The 27,240-nt window shown below is 41.4% G+C and overlaps 2 protein-coding genes across 5 annotated transcripts in view; both read right to left on the bottom strand.

Moving 5' to 3' along the window:
- Positions 1 to 27,240, bottom strand: part of LOC137847028 (syncytin-2-like) — a 77,423-nt gene that overhangs the window by 2,210 nt on the left and 47,973 nt on the right. The window lies entirely within an intron of this gene.
- The window catches only part of LOC137847008 (zinc finger RNA-binding protein-like), a 207,528-nt gene continuing 191,689 nt past the window's right edge, over positions 11,402 to 27,240 (bottom strand). For 3 of the 4 annotated variants that reach the window (XM_068665204.1, XM_068665205.1, XM_068665206.1), the window contains 5 exons: positions 19,788 to 19,885; positions 18,875 to 18,970; positions 15,265 to 15,376; positions 14,600 to 14,697; positions 11,402 to 13,906 (listed from right to left, as the gene is read on the bottom strand). In XM_068665204.1, the coding sequence (XP_068521305.1) occupies positions 13,727 to 13,906; positions 14,600 to 14,697; positions 15,265 to 15,376; positions 18,875 to 18,970; positions 19,788 to 19,885 (584 nt within the window). In that variant the 3' untranslated portion in view covers positions 11,402 to 13,726. Of the gene's footprint in view, positions 13,907 to 14,599; positions 14,698 to 15,264; positions 15,377 to 18,874; positions 18,971 to 19,787; positions 19,886 to 27,240 lie in introns of those variants that run through there. The other variant, XR_011090716.1, reaches the window with a different exon arrangement.

The following is a 27,240-nucleotide window of genomic DNA, read 5'->3' as shown; positions in this document are numbered from 1 at the left end:
ATACTGCTGTTTCCTTAATTGGTTCTTTTGTCCAGACTGATACAAAATATTTAACTTTTTTTTTTCTTTTTTTTTTTCTTTTTTCTTTTTTTCCTTTTATCATCTCCTCTAATTTTGGGATTATTTTTCCAATTGCTTATCATTCTTCAGGAAGAATTGGTAGGCACTGCCCCAGGGATATCTCCCTGTCCCCTGGAACTCATATTTCCCCTTTTTCCTAGCCCTTGTCAGTGTGCTGCTACAGAAATTTCCCTCCTGCAGGGTACCACACACTTTTCTGTGAGAAACACTCCATAGCCAACAAATTAGGCTCAGGCGAGGATCTCAGTGAAGTAGTAATTTATTCGTGATTGTAATGGCGGGCGCCCCACAAGCAGGAGAGAGCGCATCTACTAGTTCCAAAACACAGTTTATATACTTTTTGAGGACAGGACCCTCCCCTGTTTCCCCACTGAGTGGGTAATCCAGGTTCACAATCTATCTGATGCTTCACAGACAATGAATGGCCTTCAGTTGCCGGCCTGTTAAATTCCAAATTTCTTTTGACTTTTTTACTGCTTGAAGTGGTAATGTTTCTTCACTTATCTGACTTGACTTGACACCATGATTTTCATCTAATTGTTCTAAGGAATCTGCTTGTCTGCATTTTACAATGTAGTCTGCTAAGTTTTCTTATCACTGCAAGCATATCTCAATACCACATTCCTTCCCTCTAAACAGTGTAATTCTGCACAAAAACAACATTTTTGTTGCCACAGCTGCAAGAATGCAAAAATATGCTGTCTCCTCATACAGGAATTACATCTAAAATGCCTCTCTTCCTGTTCCCAATGACTTGCAAGACAGATTCTTCTGACACATTTTCTGAATTCTTCTTCTATAGCCTCTTTCTCAGTGTGAATCTTTATCTGGGAAAACTTCTAGAGCTCACGTCTTCTTCGCAGTCCCACAGTGACTCTGGACAAATTGAATCTGTCTTCTCCGAAATCTACTAGCTGAAATGTTTTATTTCTTTACCCCAGAAAGTATTTACTTCTAATTTATTAATGGGATAGTCCTGACTGTGCTTCTAACTACTGCTCTCTTCTTATGCACTAGCAGTGTTTTTCTATGGATTTTACTGCCATGGCAACTTGGCTGCATAAAGGTGGTTTTTTTTGCCTATTATTTTTTATTGTGGGAATAGAAATGTTGTTTTTGCAGAGTTACATTGTTTAGAAGGAGGGAATGTGGTACTGAGATATGCTTACAGTGATAAGAAAGTTTAGCAGGCGACCTAGTGAAATGCAGACAACCAGACTCCTTAGGACAATTAGGTGAAAATCACGGTGTCAAGTCAAGTCAGATAAGTGAAGAAACATTACCACTTCAAACAGTAAAAATGTCAAAAGAAATTTGAAATTTAACAGGCCGGCAACTGAAGGCCATGCATTGTTTGTGAAGCATCAGATAGATTGTGAACCTGGATTACCCACTCAGTGGGGAAACAGGGGAGGGTCCTGCCATCAAAAGGTATATAAACTGTGTTTTGGAACTAGTAGATGCGCTCTCTCCTGCTTGTGGGGCGCCCGCCATTGCAATCGCGAATAAATTACTACTTCACTGAGATCCTTGCCTGAGCCTAAGTTATTGGCTACGGAGTGTTTCTCACATTATTATGTGCACCTTTTGTCAGTACGGAGGCACACCGGAGTAGCTGAAAGATCACAGTTTTTGCCTCGTGCTTGTCACAGGTGATGTGAGAATTGACTGGCCCTTTCCAGATTGCAGCTGCTGCTAATGGCAAGAGGGCTCTCTGATGTTCAGAACACACAGAAATGTTACAAGCATCAGCCCAGCTGAAGTGGTTGATTTCCTGCATAAAATTGCACTAATTTTGTCTGTGTAGCATATTGATTTCCGATTTTATTTTTTTTACATGTTGCTCGCATACTCCCTTCGTTCAAATGTAGCAGAACAAGGCATGAACACCAGATGTACAGCTTTGCCTGCTAAGATGGATGCATTAAAGGTCAGCCCCTTCTCTTCATCTTCCCTTTCACCTTTCGCCTCAGCACATGAGCACAGTGACCGACTGGCCTAAACAATTTCAGTTTCAGCCTCCTCAATCACCTGGCACTTTTTGTCTTCCATGCTTTAGTGGAGCACTGCAGTAGTTGGCATGGGGGGTGGCAAATCACATACTGCACTGACCCTTCTCTGCATTGAACAGAGCTTCTCTCTTCATGTTCTTGCACTATTTGTATGTGTAGTTGTTTGTTTTACTACTTGACATAACTTTTCTTCCATTTTTCATTTAGCTTTCACATGTAGTTCTCCAGCAAAGCCTTCCTCATTTTATTTCTTCAGTTGGACCCATTTAATCAGTTCTGTTCTTTCTGATACTGTTTTACTCACTTTTCCCCTTCTTCTCATAATTCATTGAAGTCCTACTTCTTTTTCCTGCTAAAACATGTACATCCTTGTTCCTGCAAAGTGGCACCAAAATCACAATGAACTTGAAATAAGTTACATTATCAGAAACAATACATTTGGGACTGGAAAAACACTGTTGGGTGACATTCTTGAGACATGTGTCCAAGACAAGTCCAACTTGTCCATGACAAGTCCAACTCTTGGCTCCACAAAGGCCCACCCAAAAATCAGATCCTATGCCTGAGAGCATTGTCCAAATGCTGCTTGAACTCTGGCAGCTCAGTGCTGCAACCACTGCCCTGGGTAGCCTGTCCCAGCACCCGATCACACTCTCAGTGAAGAACCTTTTCCTAACACCCAGCCTGACCCGCCTCTGTCCCAGCTCCATGCTGTTCCCTCAGGTCCTGTCGATGTCCCCAGAGAGCAGAGCTCAGCGCCTGACACTCCGCTCCCCTTGGGAGGAAGCTGTAGACCATGATTCCTATGTATTCTCAAAACCTTGGACAGGTGTAAATCACAAAACACACGCTAAAAAATTACTTGGAGAAATTGTGATGGTATTTAATTATCACAGGCATTTGAGCTTCTGTGACAAGCATGTGCCATTGCTAATACCAGTGCTTTCTTCATGATTATACAACCTTGTAGCTGTTTCATGTGACTATATTGGCAGTGCTCTGGCCCACACTGGCACAAACTCTAAAAAGGTAAAAATGCTAACACTTTCCTTTCATGCATATAAATACATGGTAGTTACCTAAACGCCATTTTAGATGTCATCAGGCATGTGAAATATCCATCATGACATCTTGTGCAGATGTTGCTTTGTGTCTTCGCTGCTTGTACACAAAATCTCTCACCCTGTAAGTTTATTATGTTAGCGTTTCCTTAAACTATATTAAAAAAACCTCTGAAATACTTTTTTTTTTTTTTTTTTAATATTTATTTTATACTCCCCTGTAGCAAAGCCTAGATGGAAAATAGCACCTTGCACTGGAGGGCTAGTGGGGAGGCACAGTGGCCAGCCCTACTATGTGCTACTCTCTACTCCAGAAAGGCTCACACTATCCCTGCACTTGCAGCTCTCCTGGAGTCAAGAGCTCCACTCCTGGGCCCCTTTCATGGGGATTTTTTTCCTGGATATTGCAGCTTGTGCCCATCACCTCTCATTAGAAGCCTAACAAGAAAATAAAAGCAACAGGACAAGCAACAGGCACAAACTGAAGCACAGGAAGTTCTGGCTGAATATGAGGGGGCACTTCTTTACTGTGAGGGTGACAGAGCACTGGAACAGGTTGCCCAGAGAGTTTGTGGAGTCTCCTTGTTTGGATATTCAAAACCCACCTGGATGCCATCCTGCACAATGTGCTCTAGGTGATCCTGCTTGGCAGGGGGGGTTGGACTAGATTATCTTCAGAGGTCCCTTCCAACCTCAGACATTCCGTGACACAAGGCTGGCTAATACAGTCACGGACCTCTGTGAAACCTGTCCTCTTTTGCAGCACCACATACCCTAGGAACACATAAAATGGTACTAAACCCCTGTATTTAGGCACCATAACCTCTCCCATATTGTTCTGACTTGCATTATCAGCAATTCAGCTCAGCAGATGTCTTAATAACAAACCGTTAACTTGCATAACCAGCAAATTACAGATAAATCTAAATGTATGCCTGAAGTTAAGTCTGTGATAAAGGTATCTCATATTCTGGACAGAACTTCCTAATCATATACATACAATTGATGTAAACATGATAAGAGTATGTAGCAAAGGAAAAAGACTTATATAAGGAGCAAGGTTTATGACTCACGTAGAAACAAGACTTTTCATCTCTTTTTAATGATAAAGTAAGCTTCCACTGTAGAATGAATTATTTATTTTCTCTTGGTCAGCTATTCCATTCTGCAAATTTAGATTTTAAAATGTAGGAAGCTTCAAAAATTAAGAGAGATTTCTTGATACCTTCTACGTGTCTTTGGATTTTAGGATATCAACTTGAAATAGGATTGATGTAGAATGTATTTCAAAGTATTTAAGCTAGGCTAAGCCTCTAAAAGCTGTCAGGCTTTAAACAGTCCTGAAATAAATTAATCACTGGCTTCAGAATAAATAGTAATATATATGTCTTTGCAAAAAGATTTAAGAAAATATATGCATTAAAGAAGAAGACCATTACTAATGCTGGTATGTTAAGGCAACATTAAGTGGGAAAGTACATACTGTGTAGGACAAAAATCCCCCGCTGCCAATCAGATGCCTATGAAAAATGATGCACTCTACCCTGTTAGGAAGTTTACATTTGCCAAGTATTATATTAGGGTAGCATTTCTTAATGGCCATTTGCCGAGGCGATCGGCTCCGGGGCAGACGCGTTCTGCAGCGGAGCGGGGGATCGGGCCAGGCAGGGCTAACTTTGCGGCATCGAGCCGACTTCAGGGAGCCGCCAGGACCCGGCAGCCCTCGTGAGGGAGGCTGACGAGGCGAAGGCGGAGCCAGCAGCGCCCCCTCCCCGGCCGTTCAAAAGCAGCCCCTAGGGAGCGCGAGCGACCAGGGCGTGGCGCGGCAGTTAGCGCGGCAGTTCGCGCAGGCAGGGCGGAGAGCAACCCCCGCCCACACAAACACCTCTTAACGACAGCCGTTAGCTAGGTGATAATGGTCTCCACCAGGCACGGCGCGCTCTGCAGGAAGTCGGTATACACCCAGACCGACTGCCCGTTAAAGAATGCAGCGGTTCAGGTCACCGGATGCAGGGAGTGTCAGAGCCTACTAAGCTCTACATCTAAACGTCTTTTAAAGACTTCCAGGGATGGTGACTCCACCACTTCCCTGGACAGCCTGTTCCAATGTCTAACAACCCTTTCGGTAAAGAAGTTCTTCCTAACATCCAGCCTAAAACTCCCCTGGCGCAACTTAAGCCCATTCCCCCTCTTCGAGTTTCATCTTTACTCTGCTGAACCTCAAAGGCTTTAATAAAATTCTGAAACTTAGGTACTGCCTCTCTAATTCCTCTAATTACCATTTCTCTCAAGTTTTTCATGTTAACCCTATCCTGCACATTATTGTTGTCCCAATTAGGGTCCACATTTGGAAATTTTTGCTCTGCTGGAATCACTCCATCTCCTGGAGGATGATCCTTTTCCCATTCCTGCATTGCTGCTCTTCTAATCATTCCTCGTTCTTCCCCTGAGAATAGCAGATTCAGAATTGCCATAATTTCTCCCCAGCAATATAGGTTGGGTCCCCAAAACTGATCTAACTGTTCTGCTAATCCAATGGGGTCCTCAATCAGAGATTTCATTTCCTTTTTAAAATTTTGCACTTCTCCGCTAGAAAGGGGGGCAAATACATATCCTATCTGTCCAGATCCCAGCAGCACTTCACAGAAAGGATACATAGCAGCTTCAGTAGATTTAGTAGTATTAGTACCAGGGAGTGGAAAATTCTCAAGGTCTTTTTTACGTGGTTCCAATTCTTTTACAAGTCTGCAGTACCTCCTGTTCCCAGGGCTAATGTTACTTACAGTTCCTGTCTCTTCCCTCAGAGAAACTGCTACAACAGCCACTGCTGCAGCTTGGGGGTTATAAGGAAGAGGTAAGTTATCCAGAAGGTCCCATTTATCATTTGTCTCTTCCTCTTTCTTTCCCTCTTTATTCTAATTTTTACTCACATCCAAATTTGTTCTTTGTATCCAACAAGCTGCATACTCCGATTCTTCTTCCAAAAATGGGAATTTGTTATTAACTGTGTTGGGTCTGTCTGAGCTGGAGTCACCTTTTCCCTGCAGCAGCCCACACAGTGCTGTGCTCTGCACTCGTAGCTGATATGCACTCCAATGGCACTGATATCACTCCAGTGTTGTGTCTATTGCTGCGTAGTGCTGGCACAGCATCAGGACTCCTTCCAAGACCCCAAGAGCCAGCAGGCTGGGGGTGGGCAAGAGATGGGGAGGGGACATCGCCGGGGCAGCTGACCTAAACCAACCATTTGCCGAGGCGATCGGCTCCGGGGCAGACGCGTTCTGCAGCGGAGCGGGGGATCGGGCCAGGCAGGGCTAACTTTGCGGCATCGAGCCGACTTCAGGGAGCCGCCAGGACCCGGCAGCCCTCGTGAGGGAGGCTGACGAGGCGAAGGCGGAGCCAGCAGCGCCCCCTCCCCGGCCGTTCAAAAGCAGCCCCTAGGGAGCGCGAGCGACCAGGAGCGCGGCGACCAGGGCGGGCAAACAGGGAGTGGCGCGGCAGTTCGCGCAGGCAGGGCGAGCAGGCAGGGCGGAGAGCAACCCCCTCCCATACGAACACCTGTTAACGACAGTCTTTAGCTAGGCGATAATGGTCTCCACCAGGCACGGAGCGCTCTGCAGGAGGTCGGTACACACCCAGACCGAGTACCCGTTAAAGAATGCAGCGGTTCAGGTCACGGGATGCAGGGAGTGTCAGAGCCTGTTCCTGCCATCGGCAGGAGGCAGAGACGCTGCGTGTGTGAGGTGTGAGCAGGTGGATGACCTGATCCGCATGGTGGCGGAGCTCAAGGAGGAGGTAGAGAGGTTGAGGGCCATCAGGGAGTGTGAGCGGGAGATAGACTGGTGGAGTAACTCCCTGCAGGGCCTCAAGGAGAGGTACCGGGGTAAGACACCCCAAATGGGGGTGGACCCCCTGCCCTGTCGCCGTCGGGCAGAGGGAGGGGACCTGGGAGTTGAGGAGGAATGGAGACAGGTCCCTGCTCGACATGGCAGGCGATGCCCTCCTCTTCCGGCCCCACCTTCCCAGGTGCCCTCACGAAACAGGTTTGAGGCCCTGGAGAATGAGAGATCAACAGCAACTGAGGAAGAGGTAGAAAGTGTTCCCAGGAGGATTCCTAGGGCGAGGAGGTCGACTCCACGCCTCAGGACTGCCTCCACCAAGAAAGACAGGAGGGTGATTGTTGTGGGAGACTCTGTCCTTAGGGGAACAGAGGGCCCTATTTGTCGGCCTGACCCTACCCGTAGGGAAGTCTGCTGCCTCCCTGGGGCCAGGGTCAGGGACGTTGCCAAGAAAGTCAAGCGCCTGGTACGGCCCACTGACTACTACCCGCTACTGGTCTTTCAGGCTGGTAGCGATGAAGTAGCAACGAGAAGTCCGAAGGCAATCAAAAGAGACTTTAGGGATTTGGGGCGACTACTTAGAGGTTCAGGCGCGCAGGTTGTGTTTGCCTCTGTCCTTCCAATAGGGGGGATCGAAACAGAAAGGTGCGCTGTTCACATAAACTCGTGGCTTCGAGACTGGTGTGACCGGCAGAACTTTGGGTTCTTTGATCACGGGAAGGTCTATGCTACACCGGGCCTGATGGCACCGAATGGGATGGGCCTCTCTCGGAGAGGGGTAAGGATCTTTGGTCAGGAGTTGGCAGGGCTGATAGATAGGGCTTTAAACTAGAGTCGAAGGGGGAAGGGGCTAAAACCAGGCACGCCGGTGAAGACCTAAGGGATGGTATGCTAGAATCAGAGGGGCTGTGTGCCAGTGAGGTCCTTCGGTTAGATCCACAAGGTGCTGAGTGTAAGGAGACGCACCTGAAATGCTTCTACACGAACGCACGCAGTATGAGGAATAAAATGGATGAGCTAGAAGTCCTGGCCCAGTCCCGCAACTACGACATCATCGGCATAAGCGAAACCTGGTGGGATGAGTCCTGTGACTGGGGTGTTGCGATAGATGGTTACAGGCTCTTCAGGAGGGACAGGCAGGGTAGGCGAGGTGGTGGGGTGGCGATGTATGTGAAGCAGGGGCTGGACTGTGTGGAACTCCAGGTCGGCGATGGCAAAGTTGAGAGCCTCTGGGTAAGGATCAAGGGACGAACGAATAAAGGGGATGTCGTTGTGGGAGTCTATTACAGACCGCCTGGCCAGGACGATAGCGCCGATAAATTATTCTTTACAGAACTAAGAGAGGCCTCGAGATTAACTCCCCTTGTCCTTATGGGGGACTTCAACTTGCCAGACGTTAACTGGGAGTGCCACACGGCTGACACGAGCAAGTCCAGGAGGTTCATGAAGCACCTAGATGATAACTTCTTGGTGCAGGTGCTAACGGAGCCAACTAGGAAAGGTGCCCTCCTAGACCTGTTGCTAGAAAACAGAGAGGGTCTGGTGGGAGATGTGGTGATTGGTGGCCGCCTCGGTCATAGCGACCATGAAGTGGTTGAGTTCAAAATTTACGGTGACAGAAGGAAAAGTGCCACCAAAACCTCATCCCTAGATATGGGGAAAGCGGACTTCAGGCTGCTCAGGGAACTAGTCAGCAAGGTCCCCTGGGAAGCTGCTCTTGAAGGCCTCGATGTCCACCAGTGCTGGTCATTCTTTAAGCGATGCCTCCTAGAAGCACAAGATCAGGCAATTCCTAAATATCGCAAGTCAGGCAGGCGCGGCAGGAGGCCGGCGTGGCTGACCAGGAACATTCTGATGGAGATTAGGCGGAAACAGAGTGTTTCGCTACTGGAAGGAGGGCCGAGTGTCATGGAAAGAATACAGGGATGCTGTTCGTGTTTGTAGGGAGAAAATTCGTGTGGCTAAAGCACACCTAGAGTTGAAGCTGGCTGTGTCTGTGAGAGAAAATAAAAAGGGTTTTTTTAGATATGTGAATGGAAAAAGGAGAACTAAAGAATACATAGGGCCGCTCCTTGATAGGGAAGGTCTCCTCACAGACAATGACATAGGCAAAGCAGAGACGCTTAACGCCTTCTTTGCCTCTGTCTTCAATGCCGATGATGGGCTTCGGGACCCAGGGTGCCCTGAGCTGGAGGACCGGGACGGTGGGGATGACAAACTCCCAACCGACCCTGAACGTGTGCGGGATTTGCTACTCCACCTGGATCCCTACAAGTCCATGGGTCCGGATGGGATTCATCCCCGGGTGCTGAAGGAGCTGGCGGACGTCATCGCGGAACCTCTCTCAATTATTTTTCAACGATCCTGGGAATCTGGAGAGGTCCCAGTAGACTGGAAGCTGGCAAATGTTGTGCCGATTTTCAAGAAGGGTCAGAAAGAAGACCCTAGCAATTACAGGCCTGTCAGTCTCACGTCAGTGCCTGGTAAAATTATGGAGAAGATGGTTCTCAAACTTATTGAGGCGCACCTGGGGGACAAAGCAGTCATTGGTCCCAGCCAGCATGGGTTTGTGAAGGGCAGGTCCTGCCTAACTAACCTGATTTCCTTTTATGATAAGATCACCCGTATGGTGGACCAAGGGAAACCAGCTGATGTGATTTTTTTGGACTTCAGCAAGGCTTTTGACACGGTCTCCCATAGGATCCTACTGGACAAAATGTCCACCATACAGCTAAATAAAAACATCATACGATGGGTGAGCAATTGGCTAACGGGCAGGGCCCAAAGGGTTATGGTAAATGGGGCTGCATCAGGCTGGCGGGCGGTCACCAGTGGGGTCCCTCAAGGCTCCATTTTAGGGCCGGTACTTTTCAATATTTTTATAAACGATCTGGATGTAGGAATAGAAGGTATTTTGAGCAAGTTTGCTGATGACACCAAACTTGGAGGAGTTGTGGACTCTGTTGAGGGTGGAAAGGCCTTGCAGAGGGATCTGGATAGGTTGGAGAGCTGGGCGATCGCCAACCGCATGAAGTTCAATAAGAGCAAGTGCCGGGTCCTGCACCTGGGACGGGGAAACCCTGGCTGCACGTACAGACTGGGTGATGAGACGCTGGAGAGCAGCCTAGAAGAGAGGGATCTGGGGGTCGTGGTAGACAGCAAGCTGAATATGAGCCGGCAGTGTGCCCTGGCAGCCAGGAGGGCCAACCGTGTCCTGGGGTGCATCAAGCACGGCATCGCTAGTAGGTCGAGGGAGGTGATTGTCCCGCTCTACTCTGTGCTGGTGCGGCCCCACCTCGAGTACTGTGTGCAGTTCTGGGCACCACAGTATAAAAAGGACATGAAACTGTTGGAGAGTGTCCAGAGGAGGGCTACGAAGATGGTGAAAGGCCTGGAGGGGAAGACGTACGAGGAACGGCTGAGGGCACTGGGCCTGTTCAGCCTGGAGAAGAGGAGGCTGAGGGGAGACCTCATCGCAGTCTACAACTTCCTCGTAAGGGGGTGTCGAGAGGCAGGAGACCTTTTCTCCATTAACACCAGTGACAGGACCCGCGGGAACGGGGTTAAGCTGAGGCAGGGGAAATTTAGGCTTGACATCAGGAGGGGGTTCTTCACAGAGAGGGTGGTTGCACACTGGAACAGGCTCCCCAGGGAAGTGGTCACTGCACCGAGCCTGTCTGAATTTAAGAAGAGATTGGACTGTGCACTTAGTCACATGGTCTGAACTTTTGGGTAGACCTGTGCGGTGTCAAGAGTTGGACTTGATGATCCTTAAGGGTCCCTTCCAACTCAGGATATTCTATGATTCTCTGAAAATGTGAATGGTAAACATCAGAAAGTAGTCCAACTGGAAACATCTTCCAGTACTATGAACATATATGTACAATCGCACATTTTCATAAATCCAAATGAGAAACTGGTACAAAATGGGAAAATACAAATTAACAGATACAGAATTAAGCCTGATTTTTATTTGGTTGTGAGAACCTCTGAGGTAACACTATACTACAGATGACACTTCTTGGATTTCTCCCCCACCCTCAAAAGATTTCATAGCTGTTTCATTCAAAAAAGGCTGAGAAAGACCGCGCTGAATAAAAAAAAAATAAACTATTGAGAAGATTTATAAAGTAATCTGTCAGAAGAAATTTAATTTGTAGCCTTTTGGGCTAGAAAACTCTTTGGCTTACAACCTTCAGAGAAAAAAATAAAGAAAATGGAAGTTTTGTCTTCATAAGCACACAATGTAATATTTAAAAGTCAAAACTATCGCTGTACTTTTTAAAGTGTTGTTTTTCCACTCTTAGCTTTGACAGAGCCAGGAGTTATCTAGTTAAAACAGGCCGTAAAAATGGGCAGGAAAAACAGCAACAAACTGAAATTCACTCTTCACTACACAGCACAAAAATCACAGTCACAGTTTCATATTTAATGTGGAATCACTTTAAGTATACAGTATTTCAAAAGATCCAGAAATTAGTTAAGAGATAAAAGCCAGCAGAACAAAAATACAGGAAATCCAAGCTACATCTTTGACCTTTTTAATCCTAAATTTGAGGGTCACATGCCTGAATAGACAAGTTTTAACTTTATGAGGAAAGAAACTTTGTATGGAGTTAAACTAGCTACATGAATAGCACCTGTAGCTTTCAAAATAAATAGTAATGGCTAACTAGACACCATGGCAGCAAGATAGACTCCTATTAAAAAAATAAAAATAAAAATAAGGACAAGCACGTGTTTGGAAGCTATGCCTGGACAACAGAAACTACTGCAATTTTTTTTTAGTCATTTTAAAGCACACATTAATTATTCTATTTCTGACACTGAAATTATTTAAAAAGTTTTTCTTAACGAGATTGCTTTCTCTTTATTTGCTAACCATTAATATTCACTCCTTTTAAAATTGCACTCTGATGCTTGAAGAACATTACAATTTAAATAAATTAATTAAAATATTAAAATTTTTCTTTAAGACTCCCTCTATTTTCTAAAATATTTTATTTGCATTGTATGGACCCATGCTGTTAGCAGTAGGTGTTGCAAGACAAAAGTATCCCCCTACTCCAAAACTTGTTTTATTAAAAAGGTCAAAGATAAATTAAACCACAAAAGTTTTTAAAAAACCACAGAAGTTTTTAACAAATGGTATCAGAAATGGTTTGGCAGGGGGGTTGGACCCGATGATCTCTTTAGGTCACTTCCAATCCCTACAATTCTGTGATTCTGTGAAATGACAAATGATCTTTGTGATGGCTGATGCTCTCATACAGCCTGTGATTAAGTAGATACCAGAATGTTAGTCTATGTTATCTATGTTTTATGGGTTTGCAACAAAGTATAATACACATTGAACAGAATAAGTGAAACTTCAGTTTCCAGTATATAATGAATTTAAGTCATTTAATAAATTTTAGCTTTTGAGTGTTCCACTTCAGTGCTGTTACAATAAATCACACCTGCGTATCAGAGCATATATCAACAGCATGATGTAACTTTCCTTACACCACTACTATATTTAGCTTTTTGAAAGAGACATAAGCATACACTATAGCCACATCAAATAATTTTCTGTTTTTTTTGGTGGTGTTTTTTTTTGTTTGTTTGTTTTGTTTTTTTCTTTGATAGCCTTCTATTAGTAATACTTCACTTTTAAATTTTGATTTATTGAAAAAAAAATCACAGAAATTTTATACAGGAATAGCTATAAGGAATAACTTACAGGCACTGATATGACAAATATCTATTTTTAAGGTCTAAGAGGCATTAATATTATATTGACAAAGCTGATTGAAAAGAATGACTAACTTTGTCCAAATAGGAAATGCCCGTTTCTGCTTATATATTAAGAAATTCAGAAAGTTATTTTTTGGCCTTGCTATGTCACAAAGTCTATCATACAAAGAACTACACATTTAACCTAAAATGATAGTTTTAAAAGCCCTTCTATTAAAAACAAAATCATGCTAAACTTTGATCAATTATGTAGCTGCTTTAAAACTGTTGCAAGACCATAATGTATATATTAGCTTTTATACTGCTAATGCAAAACTAACAGCAAACTTGATTAGATTAACACAAATTTGTTTTAATTACACTGTTATATCACACTAAGATGACAAATGCTACAAGATTGGCAAAAGCATTTAATTCTGAGCACTCAAATGGCAGGCTAATTCTGTTGTAACCCCTTCACATTTAGGGAAAAAAAAGTATAATCCTGCAGTCTCACTTTACAAAAAAAAGTTCTGTAAAATATTAATTGGGAGAGGAACAGTTTATACTATCTAACACAAAGTAACTTATACAACTAGTGTCAAGGGCAAACAAAAAAACCTTCTAAATAAAATGTCAAAATACACATAGCAACAGAAGCAGAAATGCTGCATTAAATACAGTCAAGATAAGAAAACACACTTGTTAATAAAAAAGGTCAAAAAAGAAGAAAAGTTACTGAAGTTAGCAATACATTTAAAGGAAACGCAATGGGGGGAAAAAAAAATCAATCTATTTTCCCCCCAATGACAGTTTCCATTTGTAGTCTTTCCATCCATAATTTGTGTGATACAGCACATCCATTACAATGTTCAGAATCTCACAGAAAAGCTAGGTTGTTCTAATTCCCAAGCTGGTTTTGGATGTTTTAAACAGACATTATTATGAAGTAAAAGCAAGGCAACAAATGGACTTTTTATCACCTTCAATCTTAGCATAAATGAAAAACTTTTTTTTTTTAAAAGTTATCATAATCTTTTTTGTCTTTTTTCCCCTCTGCTTCAAAGCCATCAACCCCATCACTGTCCCTTCTCCTTTTACGATTGTTATGGATGTTGAAGCGTTGATTCATCTGTGGTAATGGATCCATTCCTAAAACTTTGTGTATTTGACGGAATGCAAGGAGTCTCAATGCAAACTACAAAAAGGGTAGAAATAAGATATTTCAGTTAGAAACAAATGTCAATTTTGAGTACTTTGTCAAACAACAGAGAAGTGGTGTAAGATATCATCCTTAGCTCTTACTATCCATCCTCTTCTTTTCCACAGCATCAACACAGTAATATATGCATGTTACATTTGTTATCTCTGTACAAAGCCCAGCATCTCAGCTTCAAAATAATATGTTTTAACTGTTGGACTTGCAAATGAAGCAGCCAAGGCTTTTCACACATCCCATTACATGCTAGTAATCTTTGGCAAAAGGATCAAACAAACTCGTAGAGACAGTGAGCTATTCAGCTGCAAGCATGAGTGGTCAATACTATGAACAGAAACAATAAATATTAAAATTTAAACATATTTATTTGTATGATCTTAAGTTCCAACAACATTTTAAATCTAATAGAATACTGTTGTAGGCAGAGCATCCTTATGGATATACATGTATATAGAAAGGAACGTTCCAAACTTGTCACATTTATTTCAGTGCAAAACACAACACTGCTCCGCATCCTCTCCTGCGACATTTTCATTGCCTAGATTAAGGCTCATCATCTAAAAAAATTGGACTATGTTCTTATAAGAAAGGAAAATTCACATCCACATAGCCTCATTCAGAAAAAACACTAATGTCTTCAACTTTAGTTATTTTACACATATTTTCCCTTACCTGTGCACTTGAAGTAATATCTTCTCGTTGCTGATCTGTCATTACAGCAAGTGTATCAAAAGGATCTCTCTCACAAGGGTCCAGAAGGCCAGGACCACCTATAATAGTTAGGCTAATTAGTAGAACATCTATACCTTATTTTGACCAAGACTATATATTTTATATTACTTCAGCATAGAATCATAGAATCATAGAATCATAGAATATCCTGAGTTGGAAGGGACCCTTAAGGATCATCAAGTCCAACTCTTGACACCGCACAGGTCTACCCAAAAGTTCAGACCATGTGACTAAGTGCACAGTCCAATCTCTTCTTAAATTCAGACAGGCTCGGTGCAGTGACCACTTCCCTGGGGAACCTGTTCCAGTGTGCAACCACCCTCTCTGTGAAGAACCCCCTCCTGATGTCAAGCCTAAATTTCCCCTGCCTCAGCTTAACCCCGTTCCCGCGGGTCCTGTCACTGGTGTTAATGGAGAAAAGGTCTCCTGCCTCTCGACACCCCCTTACGAGGAAGTTGTAGACTGCGATGAGGTCTCCCCTCAGCCTCCTCTTCTCCAGGCTGAACAGGCCCAGTGCCTTCAGCCGTTCCTCGTACGTCTTCCCCTCCAGGCCTTTCACCATCTTCATAAGATGAGCATAAGTACATTGATCAAATTCAACTTGCCTTTAAGGATGATTCCTGAAGATATACACTCAAAAACTCTTCTAAGCGCATCCCCAGGACTCTGTGGTCCAGTAGCACTGCTGATTGCTTTTTCCACGAGCAACTCCATAGCCTGTAACAACAACAACAAAATCCAGTTAATTCAGAAGACTGATTGAAACAGAAAAAAAAAACACACTACTGTTGTTCAATACAGAACTGTCCATAGAATGGTTTGGGTTGGAAAGGACCTTAAAGGTCATCTAGTTCCAATCCCCCTGCCATAGGCAGGGATGCCACCCACTAAGACCAGGTTGCCCAGGGCCTTGTCCAACCTGGTCTTGAACACCTCCAGGGATGGGGAATCCACAACCTCACTGGACAACCTGTTCCAGTGCCTCACCACCCTCTGAGTGAAGAATTTCCTCCTAACCTCTAATATAAATCTCCCCTCTTTTAGTTTTAAACCATTCCCCATCGTCCTGTCATTATCCAACTGAGCAAAGAGTTGCTCTCCATCTTTTTTATAAGACCCCTTCAAGTACTGAAAGGTTGCAACGAGGTCACCCTGGAGCCTTCTCTTCTGTAGGCTGAACAGCCCCAGCTCTCAGCCTTTTTTCATAGGAGAGGTGCTCCAGCCCTCTGATCATCTCTGTGGCCCTCCTCTGGACCCACTCTAACAGATCAACATCCTTCTTTTGATGGGGGCTCCAGACCTGGATGCAGTACTCCAAGAGGGGCCTCACAAGGGCAGAGAAGAGGGGGACAATCCCCTCCCTCAACCTGCTGGCCACTCCTCTGTTTATGCAGCCCAGGATGCAGTTGGCCTTCTGGGCTGCAAGCATGCACTGCTGGCTCATGTTGAGCCTTTCGTCCACCAGAACCCCCAAGTCCTTCTCTGCAGGGCTGTTCTCAATGGGTTCTTCTCCCAGTCTGTACTCATGTCTGGGATTGCCCTGACCCAGGTGCAGCATCCTGCAACTTGGCCTTGTTGAACCTCATTAGGTTCACTCAACAACTTTTGACGTAGAAATTTTGAAGAACATCACAGAACAATTTCAGTTAAAATGGAAAAAAAAAAAAAAAAAGCATATTTTGTAAAAGTGCATAAAAAAGACTGGTGCAAGATTAACACTGGGTACCAATACAGACATGCCTCTTCTCATCACAGATTGCCCAAAAGTTGTTTTTTTTTTATAAAATTATTATTATACATTAGTAACTATACATGTGCAGATAGCCAATTTGTCCAACAATTTCTTGGGAACGCATGAAAAATGATGGGTTATCTAAACGTGGCAGCCAGATGAATAAACAGCACACAGTGTATCGAATAAGAGTAAAAGAATATGACAAAAAATCTATTGTTTTTTCTATAAGAACACCAACTCAAATCATCAAAAATATAATGGTCTTTTGTTTGAAGTTTAGTTTAAATGGTTACTAGTTCCTCAGATGAACAAAACTGAAGCTCACGTGTTTTTTTCCTGGACTTAGCCTAACACTAACTCAGATGATAAACAAGCATAAAAAAAATCTTACCAATCAACAGATTTTCAAAAATGTACACACCAAAAAATTTTAAATGACGGTTTAAAAAGGTGTATTTTAAATACTATTTTTTCCTCTGTGACTATTTCCATTGCTTCCTTTTATTAGACGTTTTTTCAATAGACTGTAAAAAAAGATTTGCAATAGTAAGGAATAGCTTTCCTTAGCTGTTTCAGCATTAAGATGTTTCACTACCACTTCATTTGCAAGTTTCATTTTCAAACAATGTCTTTTTTTCCCCCTTCCTCTGAATTTACACTTTTTCAAACGTTGTCTTTTATTTTCACTAAGAGTAAATGCCTATTCTGATGCATGCAGTAACTATAGGCAGTGTTGATTACAATTCTTCATTAAGGGCGCTCATTCCTAGCCCAGGACAATGACCTGGTGTTTGTGTGCATGAAAGGCTGGATTTCATGTCAGAAAAATCAACCTTGAATAATCATTACTTCCAACTTGTAGGAAATTGACAAAATTCTTCCAATTTATTTTTTATTTTTAGGTATATAGGGAGGTCACTACTAATTGTGTTTAAACTTCCTACTATTTTCTATTATTACAAACACTTAGGCTCTTTTTGAAAAGCTCCTTGGTTTGTGACAGGCTTCTAGCATACAGGTCAAGAGAAGTTCTATATTCAGAAAAGTCTGTTTCTTCTATCTGAAATTCCACCTGTGACTAGCAGAAATTACAGATATTTAAAATCACAAATTTTCATTCTGTCACTGCTTTTGTCAAGTAAGACTTTGCCAATAGACCAGAAGAACAACTGACTACACAGACTTCAGTGCTGATCCATGTCACTGACAATGCATCCCAGCATTGTCAAAAATCAATTCAGCAAACCAGAGAGCACTCTTGTAGAGAGCAGAGATGCAGCTAGACTTGACACACACCTCTATTCCCTTTCAGATGTGCCTTAGAACAGACAATGTGACAAAGAAGAAACAACGTTCTTTATTCTTCATCTTCATGTGTGTTGCAGGAGTTATAATGGTGCTTTCCTGCAAGCACTCCAGTTTTTATTCTTTGGCATTTCAGCATCACAGTGATAATTAAGAGGACAGTTACACACTTTTCTAGCTTCTTTTAAGTTTTATTTATACAGTGCATCTTTCAGAAATGTAGCACAGAAACTGGCGGGATATATATTTCTATTAAAACTTTAAAAACATATATAACCTTTTCTACATTTTTCCAGAAATAATATTATCAGAACTAATTTAATAAAATCATATGTAAGCCTAACACATTTCTCATTCAAAGAATGCCAACTTAGTGCTCTTCTTGTCAAAACCAAAAAGTTTACACTGGGAAGCAGCATAGTGCAACAGGATTGGGTTTGTGAAACAAAACGGTCAGTTTATCTACATACATTTCTGAAATTTTCTTTCAGACTAATTTTGGCTGGTCCACAGATTGGAAAACAAATTACATTCCTGAAGAGCATCTTTTAAAACAGTCAATGCAAAAGAAATGTTTGAAGAATGCTCAGCTGCAGGAATTATCAGAAGTAAACAGGTTGAACCTAGAGATCTTTTTCTAAGTGACACTGATTAAAGATACTAATTTTGACACATCCACTGACTAGTACTGTGGTATTTCATCTTGGAGAAGGGTCACATTAACAATCACAGGAATTACTGTGATTTGTTCTTTTACTTTAAGTAACCTTTCTGTTATCACAGAGGTATCTGGGCACAGCTGACATCACTTTAAATCAATTTCAGTAAAATCCAAGGAATTTCTAACCACCAGTAGGTGGTAAAAAAAAAAAAAAAAAAAAAAAATTTCTTTATATACAGTTTTAAAAAAAACAACACCTAAAATCTAGAATAAGGATGCTAAGCACAAAGAACTCAAAAGAACAAGAAAATTCTTTTGGAAAAAAAAATCCATCTCCAAATGACTAAATTTCAGAAAATTAAGTTTTTAGAGGGACTCTCTACCTGTAAATACAAGCACAAAAAGCATATTACTTCTTGAAAAAGTCTACGTTTAACTGCAGTAACACTTTCCAGTGCCCTACTTGTAGTACCATGTGTATTGAAAAGACTCATTCAAAAAGAGTATTACTCACCCAGCTTGGGAAATCAGACCAGGTTGGAACACGGTGACAGAGGTCACGAAGAATACGTATGATAATCACACAGGACTGCAGACCATTAGCTCTAGCCTTGAGAGCAAAACAAAATCAAATTAATCAATCCCAGCACCTACAGCAAATAGGCCTTGTTGAAAGACTAAAACACCACTGTTCAATGGAAGCTCAGATACAAGACTGATACAAATCATTCAAGTTTATTCAGTGAGCTGCCATTTACAGCAGTATTTTATACAGGATTAGTAATTTAAGGTTGTAAAAGTCAAAGTGTGCAGGTTATACAAGAATAACATTTCTTGATCCCCTGTACACTTTGACCTATGTTCACTTATAACAATAAATACAGTATCTTTCTATATTAGAAATATAAAGGATAAAGTAAAGGTCTAAGAAATAGGTATAGAGACTGAAAGGTCAAGGGAATCTGTTTGGTTTCTTTATTGTGCCTTTGCCAGAATGCAAAGTCACTAAACCAAGCAGTTGTTTCTCACCTTTCATTCCCTACACTTAATGCACTTAAAGAAATGGGAAAAAAGTCTTAAATCTAAACACAAAGCTTTAAACACATATTCCATCATTTAAAGCAAAGTTACTCTGCAGCCTTATGGAATATATAACAAATATACAACGTATGATCACCCCAAGCGAGTCAAACTTTCAACATCGCCTTCTCAATGACCAGAAAAAAAAATCATGTCAAACGAGCAATTAACTGCATAAAGCAGTTCCTCCATACTCAACTTTCTACATTTAAATTTAGGGACCAGAAAAGTAATAAGTATTATTAGCATGAACAACGCTGAGTGTTTTCACACAATTAAACATTTATATTGCAACTGAACTAATCTCTCATAAGGCTACAAGAAGAAAGTAAAATGATGTTCCGAACCTGGAACCACTTAGCGTGGCGTAGAGCAGCCAGAGCGTCAAGGCATTTTTGCCTGTCCAAGACGTCCGGTGGGTCTTTCACCATACCCGAGGTTACATCTAAAATGGATTGAATTGGCAAAATGCAGTGAGGAATGGGTGTTTGACCAGGTGAGCAAGACAGTTCCTGAAAGTAGCTTCAATGTCACACATGCCATTTTAAAGTTTAAACCTTTGAACAACAAGTGAAAATGTTCCATACAAGGTATTCAATTAGGATTAGTGTACCAACCCAGCATGAAGATCAAGAGCATAATAAACTTTATTTAGCTCTCAGGTTATTTTCAAATGCATTGCAGATTATGCAATGCTTAGTGCTTCTTTATTTAAGCTACCACTGGAAAAATACATATCTGCTAAAATTAAATAGGGAAGGAAGGATGGTTGGACACAGTGCACCAGCACAGAGAACACAAGACAGAAGGAACACAAAAATCCACTTTAACCAAGTAGTAATATTAAATCTTAGTTTCTTGCATATTTTAACTGCTACCTGTTATTTGGGACCTAGTCCTCAAAAAAAGTATAACAAATCTCAAAAGCACTAGATGCTTAGTAATTATGTTATTTTTATTATACCTTAACCTTAGAATGCAATGATTTTGCTTTAAAAGCTAATTAAAGGAATCTGAAATGCTCTTCAATATTACTGAGTTCCACTACCTTCTAGTATCCCCTCTTACTCAAATTCCTCAACCCATAATATATGTGCTCCAATATAACTTTGGATGTAAAGAAAGATCTGAAAGGGGACTGCTTTACTTAAGATTCAGCAGGAAAAAGAAAAGCAAGGAATAGTATAAAAAAAAAACAAAAGCAGAATGTCTGAAAGAAAATATAGAAGATCTCATATATTAAATATTCAGAAAATTATTTAAGTTACCAAGCTGATTGCTTTGTTAGCTAAATAGAATAGACCACAAGATCATTTTAGAATTGGTTTAATCAACAAAACAGGAACCACTGAACAATCTGAAATGGTATTTTCAGGTTACTTAAAATTATAAGGATATAATGCAGTAATCAGCTTTAACATACCTTTATTTTATTATTTATGAATTATTGTGACTAGCAACACAAAAAAATGGTAGCATGACTGGTAATATACCAGATAAGAAAAAACGAAAAGCCACCTCTCAATGGTAGTTATTTCACAGCAATTGACTGTGAAACTGTATGGTTTATTGCAGCAAGATACAAATTTAGGTTAAGTCAGAGAACCAAATTAAAAAAAACGGAGAGACTTATGAAACAGGCCAACATAGAGAAAATTTTAGGGATGCTGCAAAGACAGCTCTGAAGCTGCCATATACTTATATACAAATATATAATGAACAGTAGGGTACTTTTTATTATACTGAGAGCAAAAAAGCTGTAAATGAGCACAGTGCTACAATTTTCCAGTATTATAACTGAATTTAATCTAAGGTACTAGATTTAGGCATTTTTATATGATATTCTTATTGCTCTGCACAGGGTTAAAAAGAGAAGGATTTCAAAATAAGAACCTAGTTGCAAAGAATATGGTTATCTTCTCTCAAAGATATTCAGACTTATGGACCATATGTTAAAGTGGAAAGAAGAAACTAACAAAGCATTTACAGAGCAAATGAAGACATTTAAATTGGTTCATTTAAAACAAAATCAAAAAACTCCAAAAAAAAACAACAAACAACAAAAAGAAGTCAGCACAAACCAATACAAGAAAGATGCATTGCAAATTTTTATCACAATAATTCACTACGTAATTTAAAACTTTGATTACTTGACTTCTAGGTCTCAAAAACTTCAATTTGGAAAATAATTTTACTAAATCTACTACACTGCAAACACACAAAAGTGCACTTAGTGCTGGAAATGTCAATCTAAAGTGTACTACTACTAACAGAAATCATATGAATACCCTTGAAACTAAAAAACAAAACGGAATTAATTTACAAAACACAATCATGAATTCTCACCCTACATACTTATTACTAGCCTAAATATAAGGGGGTAATCTTTGGTTATACATGCTGTGTCCACACTACTTCTTCATTAAAAGTTAACAGGTATATTAATTTTGGTAAGCTTTATTATGCAAAATACATATTACCCAGTCAACTATTTCAAAACTAGTGTGAACACTGCTTAATTCTAAGAGAAAGACAGAGATTAAAAGGAAAAAAAAAAAAAAAAGCCAAACAAAGAAACAGGAGATGCTAGGACAGCCAAACTCCCCTCCTTTATAAAGTATAGCAGGTGTGACACTGAGCTTTAGAAAACCTTGGTCAAAAATCCTTCCGATGTCTTGGCAGCAACCCCTGACAGGAATCAAGTCCCTCTGCTAGAAGGCTTTGGACCGGGGCTGTTAGCTAAGGATAGAAAAAACACATGCGCACACATATGCATTTATACATATGTACACTTTGTTTGCTGAAGGAAAGATTCCACAGCAGGAGTTAGATCACTTTGAACATATCAGATTTGGGAAACTGTCAAATGCACAACACTGTAAGGAACAGTAGCTATGCGGTTAACAATTTTATTTCACACTATTTGTGTTTTCTTTTAGCCCTTTAATCATGTAACTGTATTATTACACATCAAACACAATTCTGCAAGTTTCAGTCTCATCTTTATTCAAACCGGTTCTTCCGGTAAAGCCTTCCTTATCACCTGAACTAGTTCCCCAAGCAAGCTAAAAAAAAAACAACTTTAAACCATTGTAAGACACGGAGCATGAGAAGCTGCAGCAAGAAAAAACACACACACATATACTTGTTAACTCTACAGCAAATAAGAAGCAGTCTTCATAATAAGGCCATCTTTGCTGCAATAATTTGCAATTGAGTCTTGTATTTTCTTGTTTCGAGAGCAAACTACTGCAGATCCATTTTACAATGCTCAGTGTTTTGAAGAGAAATCTACTGAATTGACTTGCCTAGAGGCAGTACTGTATTCAGTAGTGAATAAACTCATAACGATCATTTTAACTCAAGTGTGGGTCAGACAAAAAAACATTTGTTTCCTTTAGGAGGCATAAATTAAAGGATTGATTGTAGGCATTTTAAATCTATTTTTAGTCCACTTCATAAAATTTTAGGCCAGAAACAATTCCATTGAAATTGTAGCAGGAATCAATACTGCACTTTTGTACAGTACATTAAAATTAACATAGTGTTTAAGGTTAACTTCTTTTAATGATTAATCTAATTTAATAATCAAAGGTTTTAAGTGAAAGTATTCTTTATGGACTTAAGCAATATACAAAGTCTGATTCAGCACAAACAAACCAAGATTCATGTAACACTTAAGACTGCAAAAAAACAAGTAGTATTGGTTGGGTGTGACAGTAAATGTACAAAGCATTTATAGCTAGGTATGATGTGCACAGCTTAAAAATCATGTACAAAGCACTCAAATACTCTTCAGAAGTCATCCAAACTACAGAATGAATCTTGAATTTATTCTGATTACATACGATGACTGTGTTAACAAAGTTTGCTTTTGATGCACTAGTCACAGCTACAGAACATTTAGTAATGCAGTATAAAACCTCATGTATTTTAGAGGACATGTAATGATGAGATGAAATAAAAAGCTGTGGCTTATATAAATATGTATATACACAAGCACATGCATACATAAACACAATTTTTTTAAACCTGCATGAAAAATGTTAAGATAACCTGATTTCTTATTTGTAGGTTCATTATAATACACCAGAACACTGTTTGCCATTGTGGGAATAGAAATGTGGTTTTTGCAGAGAGTTACATTGTTCAGAGGAAAGGAATGTGGTATTGAGATATGCTTGCAGTGATAAGAAAGCTTGGCAGACTACCTTGTAAAATGCAGACAACCAGACTCCTTAGAGAGTTTCTCAAAATTTGGGGGCTCGTCCAGGATCCAGTCACCTACCGGGGAGCCCCACCACCGCCGCAGCAGGAAGGCATGCCCCGCTGATTTCAGCAGTCCTGTGCATCGACGGTGGCGGTTGGGTGGAGAGCTGACAGAGGCCCGAGGCTGATTAAAGAGGCAGGATCCGTGAAGTAGTGGGGAAAGGAAGAAGGTAGGCACTCCAGGTTTTAAGAATTGATCCGGTAACTGGGCACAGACCAAGGTAAGAAATATTAAGTATTGCCTTGGGGGTCGGGTGAGATGCTGTGTGATGTGTAATTCAGATGTACTTTTGTACGAACCCAGTGTGGAGTCCTGATCCGCAGTTCCATAGCTCCGCGAGGGGGGTGGCCGGAGACGGATGAAGGGTGAGATAAGGGAGAGAAAGGAAGAGTATCGGGAAATTTGGTGTACGGCAAATCCTTGCATGGGGAAGTACTTGGCAGTACACCCCCATTTTTCAGAATCGGAACATTAGTGTGTGGTACCCTGCAGGAGGGAAATTTCTGTAGCAGCACACTGACAAGGGCTAGGAAAAAGGGGAAATACGAGTTCCAGGGGACAGGGAGATATCCCTGGAGGAGTGCCTACCGACAGTTCTTCCTGAAGAATGATAAGCAATTGGAAAAATAATCCCAAAATTAGAGGAGATGATAAAAGAAAGAAAAAAAAAGGTTAAATATTGTGTATCAGTCTGGACAAAAGAACCAATTAAGGAAACAGCAGTATTTTGGCCAAAATACAGGTCTGATGAAAATTCAGGCTTTAAATTTATGTGTAAACAATAAGATTCCTTTTTTGGAGAAGGAGCCAAGTTATGCTCCCTATAATCCTAATATTGTACCCGTGGCAGCAGCAGTCACTCCAGGAAGGGAGACAGGGACTGTAATTAACACTGTCCCTAAAAGAAGGATCGTACTCTAGGCTCTGGCAAGAATTAGAACAAGGTAGAAGAGATATGGAGAATTTTGCCTTCCCTGATACTAACAGAACTAACACTAACTGTGTTGGGAGGACCCCAACAGCCTAGTTGAACAATTAGACCAGTTCCTACGACCTGATTTATACTCTTGGGGGAGGAAATTATGTCTATAAGTATGTTGTTTACAGGGAAAGAAATGGGAATGATCAGGAGGAGAGCTGCTATACAAGAATGGGAAAGAGCTCATCCTCCAGGACCAGGGGTAATACCGGCACGGCAGAAATACCCACTTGCCAATCCTGGCTAGAATAATAACAGTGTGCAACACAGAAATCAAATGAGAGACTTGGGGTCAGAATGAGAAAGTACTTGGGGATGAGACCTGAGGACCCAGTATCCCAAGGGCTCTTGAAAGTTCATTTTGTGATTAAAGCCTGGCAAGATACACAGAAAATGCTCCAGAAGGTAGGGAATGTAGTTTTGTTTGTTTCTTTCTTTCTTTGTTTTTGTTTTCTTGGATGTGCTCTCACAGAGGCACAGACTGTGTTGCTCATGGCTTGGCTCTGGGCAGCAGTGGGCCCCTTTGGGGCCAGATGAAATTGTCCCTTATCTGCCACAGGGAGGCTTCTGGGTTTTTCTCACGGGGGCTGCCACTACAGTTCCCCCCCCCAAACCGTGCCATCGAACCCAATACACTGGGGCAGCTAGGTCATTACTGGCTTGTAAAGTATCAGGGCTTAAATTCACTAATGAAACCCTAAGAAGTGATGGGGGTAGAAGGGGCTGGGATATCAGTGCCACCTTTGGGGGATACCAAGCAGAGACTAGGAGATAAAATGATCACTGGGCAATTACTGTATCTACCCAAGGCAGGGACTAACTTGTTGGGAAGGGATTTGATGATGAAATTGGGCATTCAAATAGTAAATTGTTAGACTGGAATAACAGTGTTATTAATGGAGTGCTCTCAGGCCCTGAGAGCAAAGATATACTCACCTCTGACTGGAAAGACCCTGAAATGGGGGCGGAAGCAACAATATAGGTGGACAGTTTTACCTCAGGGGTTTACAGGGCCACCTATCTATTTGGGTAAGTTCTAAAAAGATTTTGGAGCAATTACAACCTCCCAAGGCAGTATTAATGTTACAAATATGTGGATCATTTTCTATTGTCAGGACAGGAGAAAAGAGTTGTGAAGAAAGCTACTAACAAGCTATTCAACTTTCTGGGAAAGCAGGGCTTGGGAGTATTGAAAAATAAATTACAATATCTAGAAAGAGAAGTCAGGTATTTAAGGCATCTAATGTCTGAAGGAAAACAAAGAATAAATGCAGAGAGGATTCAGGGAATTGTTGAAAACTAAGAAAGAACTAAAAAGTTTTACGAGAAAGATTTTTTTCTTAAGGAATCAGGAGCCACAAAGTCTGAAGGAAAATGGATACTCCCTAATGGGAGAGAAATGCTGAATAAAGTGATAATGAGGCAAATATTAACTGTTTTACATCAGAAGAGTCATTGGGAGGTGCAAGCAATGTGTGATGTTGTGCTAAGTATGTCTCTGTAGGAATATACACTTGAGTGAAGCAAATATGCAGTGGATGTACCATATGTCAAAAGGTACATAAGAAGGACATCTGTAACCCATCTAGAGGGGGACGGGAGCCAGGAATTTGACCTTTCCAAAGTATACAGGTAGACTTTACTGAATTACTTGTTTGTCCATGTTGACCACGTGACTGGAGGGGGGAAAGCTTTACTGCAAGGGTTAAAGCAAGCCTTAGAGATTGAGTGGGATTTTCACAGCCCCTGGCAGCCCTCCTCTTCTGGGAAGGTGGAGCAAATGAACCAGACATTAAAGAAGCAGTTAACTAAATTAGTGTTAGAAACCCAACTTCCTTGGGTAAAATGCTTACTCCTACAGGTTCAAACAGCACCAAGAAAGGATATAGGAATTTCACCATATGAGATGCTGTTCAGATTGCCCTATCTGGGCAGAAGGGATGAGATACCACAATTCAAAACAAGAGAGTTTTCTTAAGAACTGTATTCTGGGGTTGTCCTCTTCTTTGTCATCTCTCAGGACCTGTGGGTTGTCGGCTCAAACCCCACCTTTGGAATTCCCCATTCACCACCATCACCCAGGAAACCGGGTCTTGATTCGGACCTGGAAAGAATCAAACCTCCAGCCTGAATGGGAAGGACCATTACTAACCACCGAAACAGCCATAAGAACTGCGGAAAAAGGTTGGACTCACTATACTTGAGTGAAGGCATCTGTCGACCCTGGTACCCGGGAATCTGTTCCTACAGAAGACTTGTTGGAAGTTGAAATCAAAGAGAAAAATCTCATAGTGGACTGTGAGTGGGATAAAAGCTTACAGTTTTAAAGTAACCTTTTATTTTCACAGGTAACTAATGAGTGTGGCTTGCGAGTGAGAGAAAGGACTGGCCTATAGCGAATTGAAGTGCTCCCAAGGGGTTTTTGTTCTAGTACTACATATATCTTATTCTTTGTATTGATAATTCTTTGGAAACCTAAGGGTTAAAAATAATGACAGGGGAAAATCAACTATTAATTTTGTTTCCAGTGATTGTAGGCCTCAGAGAAGGC

This window comes from Anas acuta, chromosome W (genome assembly GCF_963932015.1).
Source record: "Anas acuta chromosome W, bAnaAcu1.1, whole genome shotgun sequence".
NCBI lineage: Eukaryota > Metazoa > Chordata > Aves > Anseriformes > Anatidae > Anas > Anas acuta.
The sequence above is the reverse complement of the archived record's forward strand: the minus strand, read 5'-3'. Positions and strand labels throughout refer to the sequence as shown.